At 44.4% G+C, this 13,694-nt stretch overlaps 1 protein-coding gene across 1 annotated transcript in view; it reads right to left on the bottom strand.

Moving 5' to 3' along the window:
• The window catches only part of mast1a (microtubule associated serine/threonine kinase 1a), a gene marked incomplete at both ends in the record, with an annotated part of 111,233 nt that overhangs the window by 35,308 nt on the left and 62,231 nt on the right, over positions 1 to 13,694 (bottom strand). Inside the window, 3 exons of the mRNA XM_079498464.1 lie at positions 1,669 to 1,801; positions 9,322 to 9,423; positions 10,798 to 11,007. Of these exons, the coding sequence (XP_079354590.1) occupies positions 1,669 to 1,801; positions 9,322 to 9,423; positions 10,798 to 11,007 (445 nt within the window). The remainder of the gene's footprint in view (positions 1 to 1,668; positions 1,802 to 9,321; positions 9,424 to 10,797; positions 11,008 to 13,694) is intronic.

Below are 13,694 nucleotides of genomic sequence, written 5' to 3'. Positions count from 1 at the left end.
AGTTAAGTAATAAGACCTAGTACTTAAGACACGCAAAATACAGCCCTAAGTCTCTAATAGCCTACTCACGTTATCATTCACCTGATTTACTTCATCCAATCACATGACACACTCATTCCATCGTCATACCGGCTATTTCAACTGGAAGTTTTCACTGCTCATCTTGCTTGCTTGTTTGCTGCTCCATACACTGATACTGCTGCGCTGCTGTCTGCTTAAACTTTTGCTGCTCACCCTCCTCCACCCCAGCTACCACCTGCTGTTTTGGATCTGCTGTTTAGGTATGGGGGAGTCCCTATGGTTGGGACTGATGCGCTTGATCTGAGTACCTAAAAAGCATATCCAATTCATCGCCAAACCATAATAAATATATTGCTCATTTTATGTTCAATAAATATATATTCCGTCCATTTTTGAGTTGTCCTGACTGAAATGAGACTATCTTCTCCCCTGTTAATTGTTCGAGCCTCCTTCTGCCCTCTGCTTTGCTTCGTATGCCCTCCCTCTCTGAGAAATCCTTGAAGTCTTAATTCGGTGTGAGCTAGAGCTTTATTGGTGTGACAGCAGCTATTCTGAAATGCACCGATTACATTTCTGTTCTGCACCAGGACAATCGAATATTAATTATCTTCGGAGAGCGCCGTTGTTTAGCCAATCGCAGTGAGTTCACTTGAAAGCCTCAGTGGATAAAGCACCAGATGGTGCCGAACCGAGAAATTAGCGGAGACATCTTGCTTGCTTTGAACGTGACATTACATTGAATAATAGGAACAAAACTGGTATTATCAGCATTGTCGTCGGGGAAACAAGTACAACTGTGTGTGCGTGCGTGCGTGCATGCGTGTGTGCGTGTACGTCCGTGAGCTGTCAACGAGCTGAGAGGAAAATAACTGCAGTGTTTTATTGTGAACAGTCATTCCATGCCATTTAGCCCATCACCTAATGGACAGTTCTGGATGGATTAGAGTGGGGAGGGGGAGTGAATTAGAGCCATGATGATTAATGAAAGACACAGTGATCACCACTGCACAGCCAGACAGTCTAGTCTAGTCTGGGCGAATCTGCATTGGTTGCTCATCCAATACATCAGGGGTTCTCAAGCTTTTGGGCTGGGGAGGGACCCCCAGAAATACTTTGGCCATCATGGCTCGTGACAATCCCCATTCTGGGCATGTCATGAAATGCAAATATAATGCAAATATGCAAATATAATATGTAATATACAGATCACAATGCGGTGTGTTGCGACCTTGTATTTTTGGTCATTTTCTTGTAGATTGGCTATTTTTTGGAAAAAGGAGGGGACCAAGTACAGGCCCCTAGCAGAGCCGCGGTCAACCAAGCATATAGGGTGATTCAAATGTATTTATTTCGTGTTCCCAATTCCCTCCATCTCTCTCAGGCCTCATTCACACGTACCAAACACCAATCAAGCAATGTTTGGTCGTTTTTTTGGGCCACCACAATGCTTTTCCAATGGGAGTCACATGGTTTGATCAAACATTTGTGTTTGATCGCTGATTGCTGATTGCTCCCCCCTCATCAAACAAAAATGTTTGGTCAAACCATGTGACTCCCATTGAAAATGAATTGGAGCAGCAATCAAACAGCAATCAGACATCACACACGGACCGAACATTTGTTGTGTAGGTGTGAACTAGGCCTCACCCTCCAGTAGGTCCCTGGTCAGTCCCAGCTGGTTGATGATGTAGCGAGGGATGTCCGTCTTCATCAGCTGTCCCTCCTTGGCGTGGTCTTCTGCTGCCTCCAGGAGGTGGTAGAACTCTTCTGGGTTGAACTCCTAGCATGGCCACGTAGGAAACAAAGGCAATGAGACAAACCCCTTTAAGCTGTTTCCACACTTAGGCGTCTGGGCGCGGCAGTTTTCCGCTCAGAGCAGGCGTCTCTTCCTGGTTTTTTAGACAGCTGGTGGATGGAAATGAAGCTCCACCCACACGGCTGAATGCCACGACGGCCAGATTCCCGGAAACGCTTGCCCCCGTGGCATTCTTCCGCGTGGGTGGAGCTTCATGTCTCAACAGCTATAGCATGGCCAATTGGCCATAGGAAACAAAGGGACTCCTATGGCAGTTTTCATGTCAAGGACCCCCAATATGATACTCATTAGCCTGCGGACCCCCCCATTCTAAAGTATATGCCAAGGACCCCCATTTAAGAGAATATGTTTACGGCTCTAGCAGTTTGGCTCTAACCATTTTCATTTCAAGGGACCCCAGTTAGGCTACGGCCCCCTATTTAATGGCATTTCTATCTCTGGGACCCCAATGTGTAAAATCAAAGTTAATTTAACTCTGAGAGTGTACAAATGGATGGCCATAGGAAAGAAAGACAATGAGACAATGAGCATTGGTTGAGCTAGAGCTGTAGAATGGAAGGATGAAATGCATTTGTCTTACTAAAACAAACTTTCCCCCTCTCTCATTTAACTTACAGAATGGCTAAATGTTTGGTAGGTCAAACAAAAGGTTACAAGGAAAGGTTGATTACACAGAATTGTAATGAAGACTTACTGGCTGGTGTTCAATTATCTACTTCAAACAATGTAATGTCAAGGAACCCCAAATTGATTTTGTGCCATGAGAGAAAAAATAAATAAAAATAGAAGATCTACAAGCGCATTAACGCATCATGATACGATGCATTGTGAGCTTGTAGATCGGCTATTTTCGAAGTCTTAAAATAATCACTTCATAATACATTTTTCTGGGGACCCAGTGGAACTCCCTCAAGGACCCCTGGGGTTCCCTGGACCCTACTTTGAGAACCAGTGACCTACATAACAACGACCCTTAATGGTCATACTGACTCACATAACATTGTATGGGCAATCACTTGGCAGGGAACAAGTGATAATCAAGGCACTGAAGTGTGTCAAACAAAGTCTAAACGCGTCTATTGGCTTCAATGTACTTTAATGGTGGTTCCCTGATTAGCGCTGTCGCTTCACAGCAAGAAGGGGCCACGAGGCAGTCGTTCAGGGGTAGAGTGGCCGGGAACCACGAGGATCCCTGTTCGATCCCGAAGTGTCCTTGAGCAAGACTCTGAAGAACCCCTAATTGCTCCCAATGTGCAGGTTGGTGCCTTGCATGATTTCCTCCGCCATCGTGTATGAATGTGTGTGTGTGAATGGGTGAATGTAATCTATGCAATCTATGTAAAGCGCTAAATAAATGCAACATTTACCAAAGGTCCTGGGTTTGAACTTTGAACCCGACTGGGGCCTTTCTGTGTGGAGGTTGTATACGTTCACCCCATGTTCATGTGAGCTTCCTCCCGCATCAAAAGACATGCATGTTAGTGTGACAGACTGGCATTGTATTAGCCTTGGACGCACGCACGCACGCACGCACGCACGCACGCACGCACGCACGCACGCACGCACGCACGCACGCACACACACACACACACACGCACACACACACACACAGCCCCTGGCACTGACCAGTGGCTGCTGACTGCTCCTAATAGTCTAATTTACACTTCCCATTCCTACCTGCATGGGTTAGCTGGGTGTTTTTCCCCTTTCTGAATTCCCATAGACGTGTTTAATATTGCGCGCATATAAGAACTGTGTTCCAAAAATAAACAATTGAGCACGGCGGTTTGACTCATATGGATGTGAAGCTGATGGCAAGAAGATTTAACTGTATTTTCGCCAGAAACAGACTGTTTCAATTATGAGTGACTGACTATCGTAAACGATACAGAGTCACCTCCCTGACAACATCGCTGGGACAATTTGTTTATTTTTGGACCTCAATTCTTATATGAGACGACTCTTAGATGGCCTAATGTTATTTTCCATCGAGAAATGACTTCCGTGACCCAGGGGATGAGTGAGTGATGTCAGGACTTGTGTACTCCATAGTTAGGATGGTTTAAATGAATGAACAAATTGTGGGTAGGTGCAAAATGTACATAACATAACAATATGGAATCCCACTAAACCCATCATGTTCTTTTTTTCTTCTTTTTTGAACCCATTTAGGCCTTAAAATAAAAAAACATTCGCTCTGAAAGAATATATATTCAAAGATTTGTGCCGCATTTTTAAGATTTTTTAAAAATAGCAGACCTACAAGCTCGTAGCGCGCCACTTGGTGGCGCGCTACGAGCTTGTAGATCTGCTATTTTTCAATAGCTAAAGTATAAAATTTTTCACATAAAGCTGTGACATAAATGTATTCAAATAAGGTTGGACAAACTAGAAAGGTATGTACATTTAAGGCTCGTAATCCGATCACGTTCCATCATAAAACCACATTTCATGGCGTTCCCTACCATGGTATGGCACGGCTTAATCCACTATAGTTATGGGGTTGCCACATAAACACCATCCCCGCTAACACACAGATAACTTTAAATTGATCCCCTGAAAACATCATTCTGCCTGATGAAGCTGCCCTTTAGTGCTGTCCTGTGGGTTTCCATTTCATCGCTGTGTCGCTAGTGAGGTGGTGGGGAATAACATTTTGATTAGAAAGCAGAGCCCCAAGCAGCCAGGGTCATTTTCTTCCTACACGTTTACTCTCTCTCGTATCTGCTCGGCTGGAGAGGGAGAGCGAGAGAGAGAGGGAGAGAGAGAGGGGGGGGGGGGAGAGAGAGAAAAAGAGAGAGAGAGAGAGAGAGAGAGAGAGAGAGAGAGAGAGAAAGGAGAGAGAAAAAGAGAGAGAGAGAGAGAGAGAGAGAGAGAGAGAGAGAGAGAGAGAGAGACAGACAGACAGACAGACAGACAGACAGACAGACAGACAGACAGACAGACAGACAGACAGACAGACAGACAGACAGACAGACAGACAGACAGACAGACAGACAGACAGACAGACAGACAGACAGATGGAGAGGGGGAGAGAGACAGACAGACAGAGGGGGAGAGAGAGGGGGGGGAGAGGGGGAGATGGAGAGGCAGAGGGAGAGAGAGAGGGAGAGAGAGGGGGGGGGGGGTGGAGAGGGGGGTGGAGAGAGAGGGGGGGTGGAGAGGCAGAGGGAGACGAGAGAGAGAGGGAGAGGGAGACAGCGAGACGAGAGAGGAAGAGACAGAAAGAGATATATATAGAGAGAGAATACAGAGGTGAAATAACCTTCCCTCTCTGATAACATGCTCTGCCTCCCAGTCCCGACCATGTCTAAGACCAAATCAGACATGCAAACCCACCTGAATGCTAAGTACAGTCCACAGACTTCCACATAACAGCATGATGTGTTTGTGTGTTAGTCCTCTGTAACGGTGCCACAGACTAAATAATCAATGTAATCAAATGACAGTTAATCGATCATATTTAAAAATAATCTATTAATAATCAATACCTATTTTGGCCATAAATTATGCATTTATTAAAGTGCTTTAATCCAAAGCGCTAGTAGATTGTGCCTTACATTCAACCATTCACATACTGTACACCAATTGCTCAAGGACACTTTGACACTAACTCTGGGGGAGCCCACAGGGATCGAACTGGGAACCTCATGGTTCCCATTCGGCGCTCTACCGGCCACTCTACCCCTGATATGAGCCACTCTCGGCCATGTCATTATGGGCAAGCATTTTCTAAAACTTGAAAAACTTTCCAAAATAGTAGATTGGCTATTTTTGCACAACACGAGCGGCAAAGTATAAAATAGGCTTAAGTTGGTAACCGATTAATATACTGTATATATATGAATAAATATCTATGTATTCAAAACAGCCTGCTTCTCGATTCCTCAATACAGCTAGAATTATGGCTCTTAAGTTAGTTGTAGTCCGAGACCTCTAAGTGACATGAAGATGTGAAGTCCCCTCTGTCTACATTCTGCCTGACCCTATCAACCTCTCCTCCTGGTCGCCATAGCAACGGAAAGGCGAGCAGGCAAGTAGGGGGCGGGGCTCAGGGCTGTGCCGGTGACAGACAGTCCATCAATCAGCAGTGGTGGAAGAAGTATTCAGATCTTTTTGTTTTTTTGTTTGTTTTTGAGTGGTGCAAACCACTCCAATAACCAGCTTTGTCTGTATCTACGTATGTGTCCGTGTATGTGTGTATGTGTGTACCTGTACGTGGGGCCACGTACAGATGAGCATGGTTGCTATGGTTAGTGTGTGACGTAGTGTGTGAACAGTTGCACCACTCAGTTCACACGGGTGTGATCTTTTGTACTTAAAGGGATATTTCACTTTCCAATGGAAAAATCGCGCCTCCCTCACACATTAGAATGTCCTTCTATTGCGTGAGAGGGGGGGCCGTGGGTTTGTAGAAGTCCTGTATTCAAAATATTAGCCACTTCAGAATAATATGTCATATGTATTGATCATTAACCACTTTTGTTTTGTTTTATTTATTCGCACAATAAAAACACAAGGTAACGATTATGAAAAGACAGCGAAATAAGGGTTAATATCACTGCCTGGCCAGGGCTATTTTTATTTCTATACTCTGACAGATTCGTGCGGTTTCCAGGCTATAAATGTAGCCGAGAAAAACGTGCATTTGCCTTTGCGTTGTACGTAGCGGAGTAGAGGTATGAAACGTATCAATACATGGAAATACTCAAGTAAACTATAAAGTACCGTGAAAACTAAAAGTACAGTATTTGGAGTAAATGTACTTCCTTACTTTACATCACTGTCAATCAGGGAGCGCAAACTCAGGCATAAGCCAAGCCTTGCAGCCCCGTGTATGGAGAGAAGCTATTACCACTAAGTGAGCAGCGTTTGAGTTATGTACGCATCAACAGAGCAAGGACACGCAACTGCATGCATCTCCCGAGTGGCTTGATGTACGGCCGTGCAGACTGACAAGCAGTGTGGGAGAGAAGAGGAATCTTTCACTGCCACATGTTTACTCGGGGAAAATGGTCCTGCATATATTTCACCGCAGAGAGCAGAAAAGCGCACGGTAGTTTACTGTATGTGTAGAAGACGGATTCTAACCCATTTGGACCTGAGGACGATGCTACAAATGCCTTCTAAATCCTTACAGTTTTATGAAAATCCCATGTTTCTATGTCAGTCATTTCATGTCAAGGACCCCCAAAATATATGTAATAGGCCACCGACCCCCCATCTGAAAATATGTTGTTCCAGGAATCACCCAGAAGCAAAGATTTGAGTTAAAAACGTTCGCTCTGAAAGAATATATATTAAAAGATTTGCACCAGATTTTCACAATTTCTCAAAAGTGCCGTGCTATGAGCTTGTAGATCTGCTATTTTTCAATAGCTAAAGTATAACATAATGCTTAAAACACCAAAAGAGGTTCCCGTCCAGAATGGGCTAATTCAGTCGCGGCTTCAAAAGATTCCAACAACCTATGTTTCGTGTGCGGTGCAGTGCGGCATGCATCCGTTATGCAGCCCATACAGTATGCTGTCATACTATAGACAAGCACGGATAGGTATTATAAATGCATAGATCTTGAAAACACTGGTTGTTAGCAACCGTTCTGAAATGTGAAGCTCCTACCATTCGTGCCTCAATAACAAACCCTGTTTCATCGTAACATACATCTTCTCCTCTTGCCATCTTGATTTATATTATTCCACAGATATAATGCAGTACACCTGTATGGAATCACATGCAATTATTATTCTTTTATTTACTACATCAGTAGTTTGTCATTTTCCAACACGGGAAAATTCTATACCCTAAAATCCCCTGGTTTGGGTACCCGCAGGGGTCCGTTTACTGGTCTGGGGACCACCAGTGGTCATTGAGTGGGTTCCAGGTGGTCCCCAGCTAAATGATGGAGAGTTGGTAACCAAATGGACCCTTATAGACAAATTTGGGGTTTCAGGGTTTCATTTTACGTTATCAAGAGTTAAATTATTGTTAAACACCTGCATTACTAAATTTACAAGAAGTCTACACAATTAGAGAATGTAGAAGAATTGTTACTTTTGATCAATGTTTGCCTGTTGTCTCTCCTAATGGTACCAACATCAATACAGCATGGAAATGTGGACAAAACCTTATCCAACGACAACTAAATATTCTGTTTTGGATCTGAGAGGCTAAATCTCACCGAATGTTGGGCCGTGCATGGCTTTAAATGCTGAATAAATAATGGGCCTTGATGTGAAAAGGGTTGAAAACCACTGGTTTACAAGGGTGCCTGCTGCCCCCATGTAAAGGATTGATATTAGAGTTTAGAGTTTTATTAGGATCCCCATTAGCTGGTGCATAGCAGCAGCTAATCTTCCTGGGGTCCACACAGAACATAAAAACATGACATTCGACATGAATGACATTACAGGACAATGATATATAAAAATAAAATAAAATAAAAAATATTTGATCAACACTCATCCACCTTCTGATTCCCCATTTTCTTGGAAGAGAAAAAACCAAAAAGCATATCATCATATCTGCCTCAGTTACATATTAGCCTTCCATTCTCCTGGGGTAGAAAACAAAAGTAGAGATAAAAATTGAAAATATTGTAGCTGGGAATGAAATGAGTTACAGTAACTCCACTTATTACTCTTATGCTCCTTTTTGAGAGCAATAACAAGTTGAGCAGGACGGCTCAATCCAGCACCGCAGCAGCCTCAGCTGGAGTTCGGAATCTAATTTCACCCCTGCAACCTCCACCCCCACCACCACCACCACTATACCTCCACCTCCTCCTTGAGGGCGGAGAGAAGTGTCCTCATAAGATGAAGAGAGGACTATAATCAGCCAGGCTGGCAAAGGCTTTGAAAAACCTTTTCACTTTATTCAATAAATGGCCATTTAATTCCTCCGTGTCTGTGTTGTGTCTCCCTGATTACATTTGGAGCGTGTGTGTGTGTGTGTGTGTGTGTGTGTGTGTGTGTGTGTGTGTGTGTGTCAGACAGTGTGTTGTGCCCGATTTATACTTGGTTGTGCACGGGCGTAGAGCGCACTGAAAATAGCTGATCTACAACAGGCTGCAACTCAATAGAAACAAAGTGTCTTGCCAACCACCGGGGAGCAAATCCACCGTGGTGGAACCGGCTTTGTCGAGCGTCAACATTACAAGAACACAATAATTGGCCCGTGTTCAGTGGAGGCAAGTCGGATGCGGAAGATGATAATATTGTCACTGCATGTTGGGCGGGAGGGGTAGGACGAAGGCACTACATCCTCCCAGTGGGGGCTCAGTAGGAGACAACAGCAGTGACAACACAGACATGTGCGGAGATATCAATTGGCACGACAAAATTGGTGGAAAAACAGGGTAAAACAGGGCCAAAAATTAAATACATTTTTGATTATTCTATTGATCAAATCAACCTGGATTATTTTTTTAATAACAGTAGTTGAGTAAATGTACTTAGTTACTTTCCACGACTGATGGAACTCACCAAGCACTCTAGCAGCCTGGCTGGGCGAGATATGATGATGAACAGCTTCTTCACCAGCTCAGTGACGAAGGTGAGCTCTGAACTCTCTGAGCGCTCATGGGCCTGAGAGAGAGAGAGAGACAGAGAGAGAGACAGACAGACAGACAGACAGACAGACAGACAGACAGACAGAGAAAAAACGTAAAGCTTGTTCATTTTCATCATTAAAATGCAAGTGCAATCGCACTTGTTACAGCCAAACTTCATTTGCGAGCATACTGCATGTACTGTACTGAAGGAAGTTGTGTGGAACAACCGTTTGCTCAGCTCCCGACAGGTTAAGTACTACGTAGCGCACAGGTGTGTGTTTGGGAAACACCAGTAACTTTAAGGACCGCCCCTTAACTCCCTATGTACAGTAGTACGTTATTGGGAAATAAGATCATCCGATGAATTGAAAAATAGAATAATCGCTGAGAAGAAAAAGATCGATAGTCGCAGCCCTACATACGCACGTGTGTTGTTATTTTTTCGCTGTGTTTTTCAGCAGATCACATTCCTTCATACGTGGAGGGGTGTGTGAGTAAATGGTGCATTTATATAGCGCCTTTATCCAAAGGCGCTTTACATAGATTGTGCATTACATTCACCCATTCACATACGCGTTCATACACCGATGGCGGCGGAAACCATGCAAGGCACCAACCAGCACATCAGGAGCAATTAGGGGTTCAGTGTCTTGCTCAAGGACACTTCGACACCGACTCTGGGGGAGCCCGGGTTCGAACTGGCAACCTTGCGGTTGCCATCCAGCCACTCTACCCCTGAGCCACTGCCGCCTGAGTGAATCCAATAATAACTAGAAGTGCACTCTGTCGAGTGCCTACTTGCTTGTTGCACACAAGTAGGCCATAAATGGCCTACTAGTGCGCAAGCAGAGCGTGCACTAGTGTTGAAAAATGATGATGGTAATTACTTATAAGCTTGTTTGACGTCACACTGGAACACGTCATCGTTACGTCACCGTCAACTATACCCTGGCACTGGTACATATATTTAACACGTCATTATGCTCATGTGTCCATAAATGTGTACATGTACTGTATATATGTATGTATATTTACTTTTCTGAGAGGTTGGTGGTATAATGTAATCGGCTGGGTCAATTGACACTGAAACGTATCATCATCGTCAACCAATTATACCCTGGCATTGGTACATAATCTAAATCACGATTCACGGAAAACATAACTGCACGGTCAGCTTCCTTCCGTATGTCCGTATGACATCATATCACGTGCATTCTAAGGGACATTTGTACATATCTTCATCACGTCATGGGACATATGCTTCGTAGCATGACAAAAGCACACCTGCGCGGTCAGCTTGGGGCCAGCATATGACGTCATAACGTGTGCTGGCCCCAAACATCGCACCTGGCCGAAAACATGACTTGCACGCTCTGCTTGCGCAAGTAATAACACGTGGCTCGCTCACTTCGTGCAGCAGCTTCTCCAGGTTCTCCTGCAGCTCCAGGAAGTAGACGGAGGTGATGAGGCCCTCGCGCGACTTGCTCAGGCAGTCGCGGGACAGCTCGGCGATCTGGTGGTGGATGAAGCTGAGCACGCCGTCGCCCAGCGGCAGCACGCTCTCCGGCGTGTAGCTGTGGATGAACTCCGCCAGCCTCTCCTCCATCTGCGCCGTGGCCTATAGGGGTATAGATAGACACAGGGATCAGATGGTTGGTTAACCCATTTTGGGCGGGAACCCCTGTTGGTGTTTTAAGCGTTATACTTTAGCTATTGAAAAATAGCAGATCTACAAGCTCATAGCGCGCCACCGAGTGGCGCGCTACGAGCTTGTAGGTCTGCTATTTTTGAAAAGTTGTGAAAATGTGGCGCGAATTTTTGAATATAGAGCAAACGTTTTTTAACTAAAATGTTGGCTTCTGGGGAGGTCCCTGGAACTACATATTTTGAGATGGGGGTCCGTGGCCCAATAGAGATAATTCTGGGGGTCCTTGACATGAAAAAGGTTGACACACCACTGACGGATTTAGAAGCCTTTTTTTTAATCGAATTCAGTCCAAAAGGGGTTAATGGACTGATCCTGTACCCGTGATGTTTTTGGTCTGTGTCAGAAGGATCCCGTCACGTTACAGATTTCCATCTCCGTATCGCATAACGTAATTCACCCCCCCCTGTTAAAAGTGCTGTAAGAGATATTTCTTTTGTTGAAATAAGTGTTAAATACGATAAATAAATAAATATTCCCATAGCAATCCTTGCTACAGTATAGACTAGAGCACTGTTTCCCAAATACTTAATTTAGTTTTTTTTGAGTGGTGCAACCACTCCCTTTACGGAGCCCAGCTGGCTGGCTGGGTGGGTGTGTCTGAGCACGAAAACAGCATGGTTGTTTTTCACTACACACACACAAACACACACGCACATATTAACTGTATATATGGTGATTTCGGGTGTGCCAGTACAGTACAGTGACAGTACAGTACAGTAGAGGGTACAGTAGAGGGACCCCCACACGGTAACTCTGTCATTTCTCAACCGTTTCGGACGCAGGGCGGCTCGCCGGAATCGGGCCGGCACCCTTGGTGCGTTCCCGTGGGTCAGTACAGTACAGTACAGTAGAGGGTACAGTAGAGGGACCCCCACAAGGTAACTTGTCATTTATCAACCGCTTCGGACGCGGGGTGGCTCGCCGGAATCGGACAACACAAAACGCATTGTGAGCTTGTAGATCGGCTATTTTCCAATGGACGAAATGTATATAGGGCTGAAGTGGATGATGTATGTTTTGTAATAATAATCTAAATCTAGTACAAAAGTAACTATAGCAACTAAGGTTTTCAAATAGATGTAGTGGAGTACAAGTAAATGTATTGGAAATTGGAGATACTCTCAAGTAAAGTACAAGCATCTCAGAGTAAAGTACTTACTGTAAGCAAATGTACTTAGTTACTTTCCACTAGCACGCTAATAATTTCTGGAGTGTTGCTTCAGCCATGTGTAAAATGTGTAAAATGTCGTCAAGTATGTGCTTTCGGTTATAGACCATGTAAAGCCTGTGTATCGAGGCTATAGACCATGTGACAAAGGCCTGCTGACATGAGGTTTATTTGCGATCGATATGAGTGCTGCAATGCACACCGGCCCTGCGGAATGACTCGTGCACTGTGTGACATTATCAGGAATCTGTATGTATCCGTACGGAGCTTTTGTTCCGCAAGTGTTTACAGAGAGGATTGTGCACACATCTTATGCCTGTATTTAGGCCAGGTGCTGGACGTCAAGGCATCAAGGCGAGAATCCAGAGGAAGGAAGAAAACATCCGAACACGAGTTTAGAACTCTTAGACTTACTTTATAATATATATATATAATTATATATATATATATATATATATATTAGGGCTGTCAAAATTAGTGAGTTAACTGAGTTAATTCAATTGTGAAATTAATCAGATTAATCCATGCTTGGATGACCTGCCCCATACATCCCATAATCTCATCCACTCTGCACTATCTAGCCCTATCTGGATGGGGGAAAAAACACAAATTGGTTATTGCCATAAAAGGCTATACAATTTCCATAGGCAGCAGCTCAAATCACAGAGCACGACAACAGGGTGAGAGACGGAGAGAAACCATCCTGCCACACTTTTTTGTTATAAAGAATGAAAACATACATCATACGTATGTAAAATGTATATAAACGCCTTCTGTCATTGGATGCCCCACCCAGTTATTATGTCTGTGTCTGTTTTATGCCCATATATGGAGTTCTTTGTCAGGCATGCCCAAATATGGAGTCTATGCAGATGTCAGACCATAATTGTGATATCAGAACAGGCCAGCTCCATATATGGAGATATAGGGGTGGTCAGGTCTATCCGACGGAATCGACAATGGGCACTGGGGACTCCCTGTGGTGGGGTGGAACGCGTGTGTCAAATTTGAAGTCGGTGGGGCGAACGGTTCTCGAGTTACGTGGATTACAGACGTACACGCGTACTGTACGCACGCACAGACACTTGGTGCATTTATAGATAGAAGTAAGTCCTGGAAGCTCTAAACTACGGTGCGGATGTTTCCTTCCTTCTCTTTGTCTGCAAGGGTTTGCCTGTCTGCTTTACACAACAACACAGTAAGAAAATGGAACCAAATGGACCCATAATAACTCCAAAGGCAGTACAAATGAAATGGCAAGAGTTCCATTGGGTTCCATTTCGTGAACTCTTGTCAGTTAAATGAACACTGCAGTATAGTTACAAGCCACTGTTATTGGCGAGACATGTTTGTCTGGGAGAAAGTATACAAGGCTCAGTACTCGGTGTTTATTGTGCCATTTTCGGGGTCTGCTGTAGCAAATCGTTCT

This window comes from Electrona antarctica (assembly GCF_951216825.1).
Source record: "Electrona antarctica genome assembly, chromosome: 4".
In the NCBI taxonomy this organism is placed as follows: Eukaryota; Metazoa; Chordata; class Actinopteri; order Myctophiformes; family Myctophidae; genus Electrona; species Electrona antarctica.
This window is presented reverse-complemented; position numbering and strand designations above follow the sequence as displayed.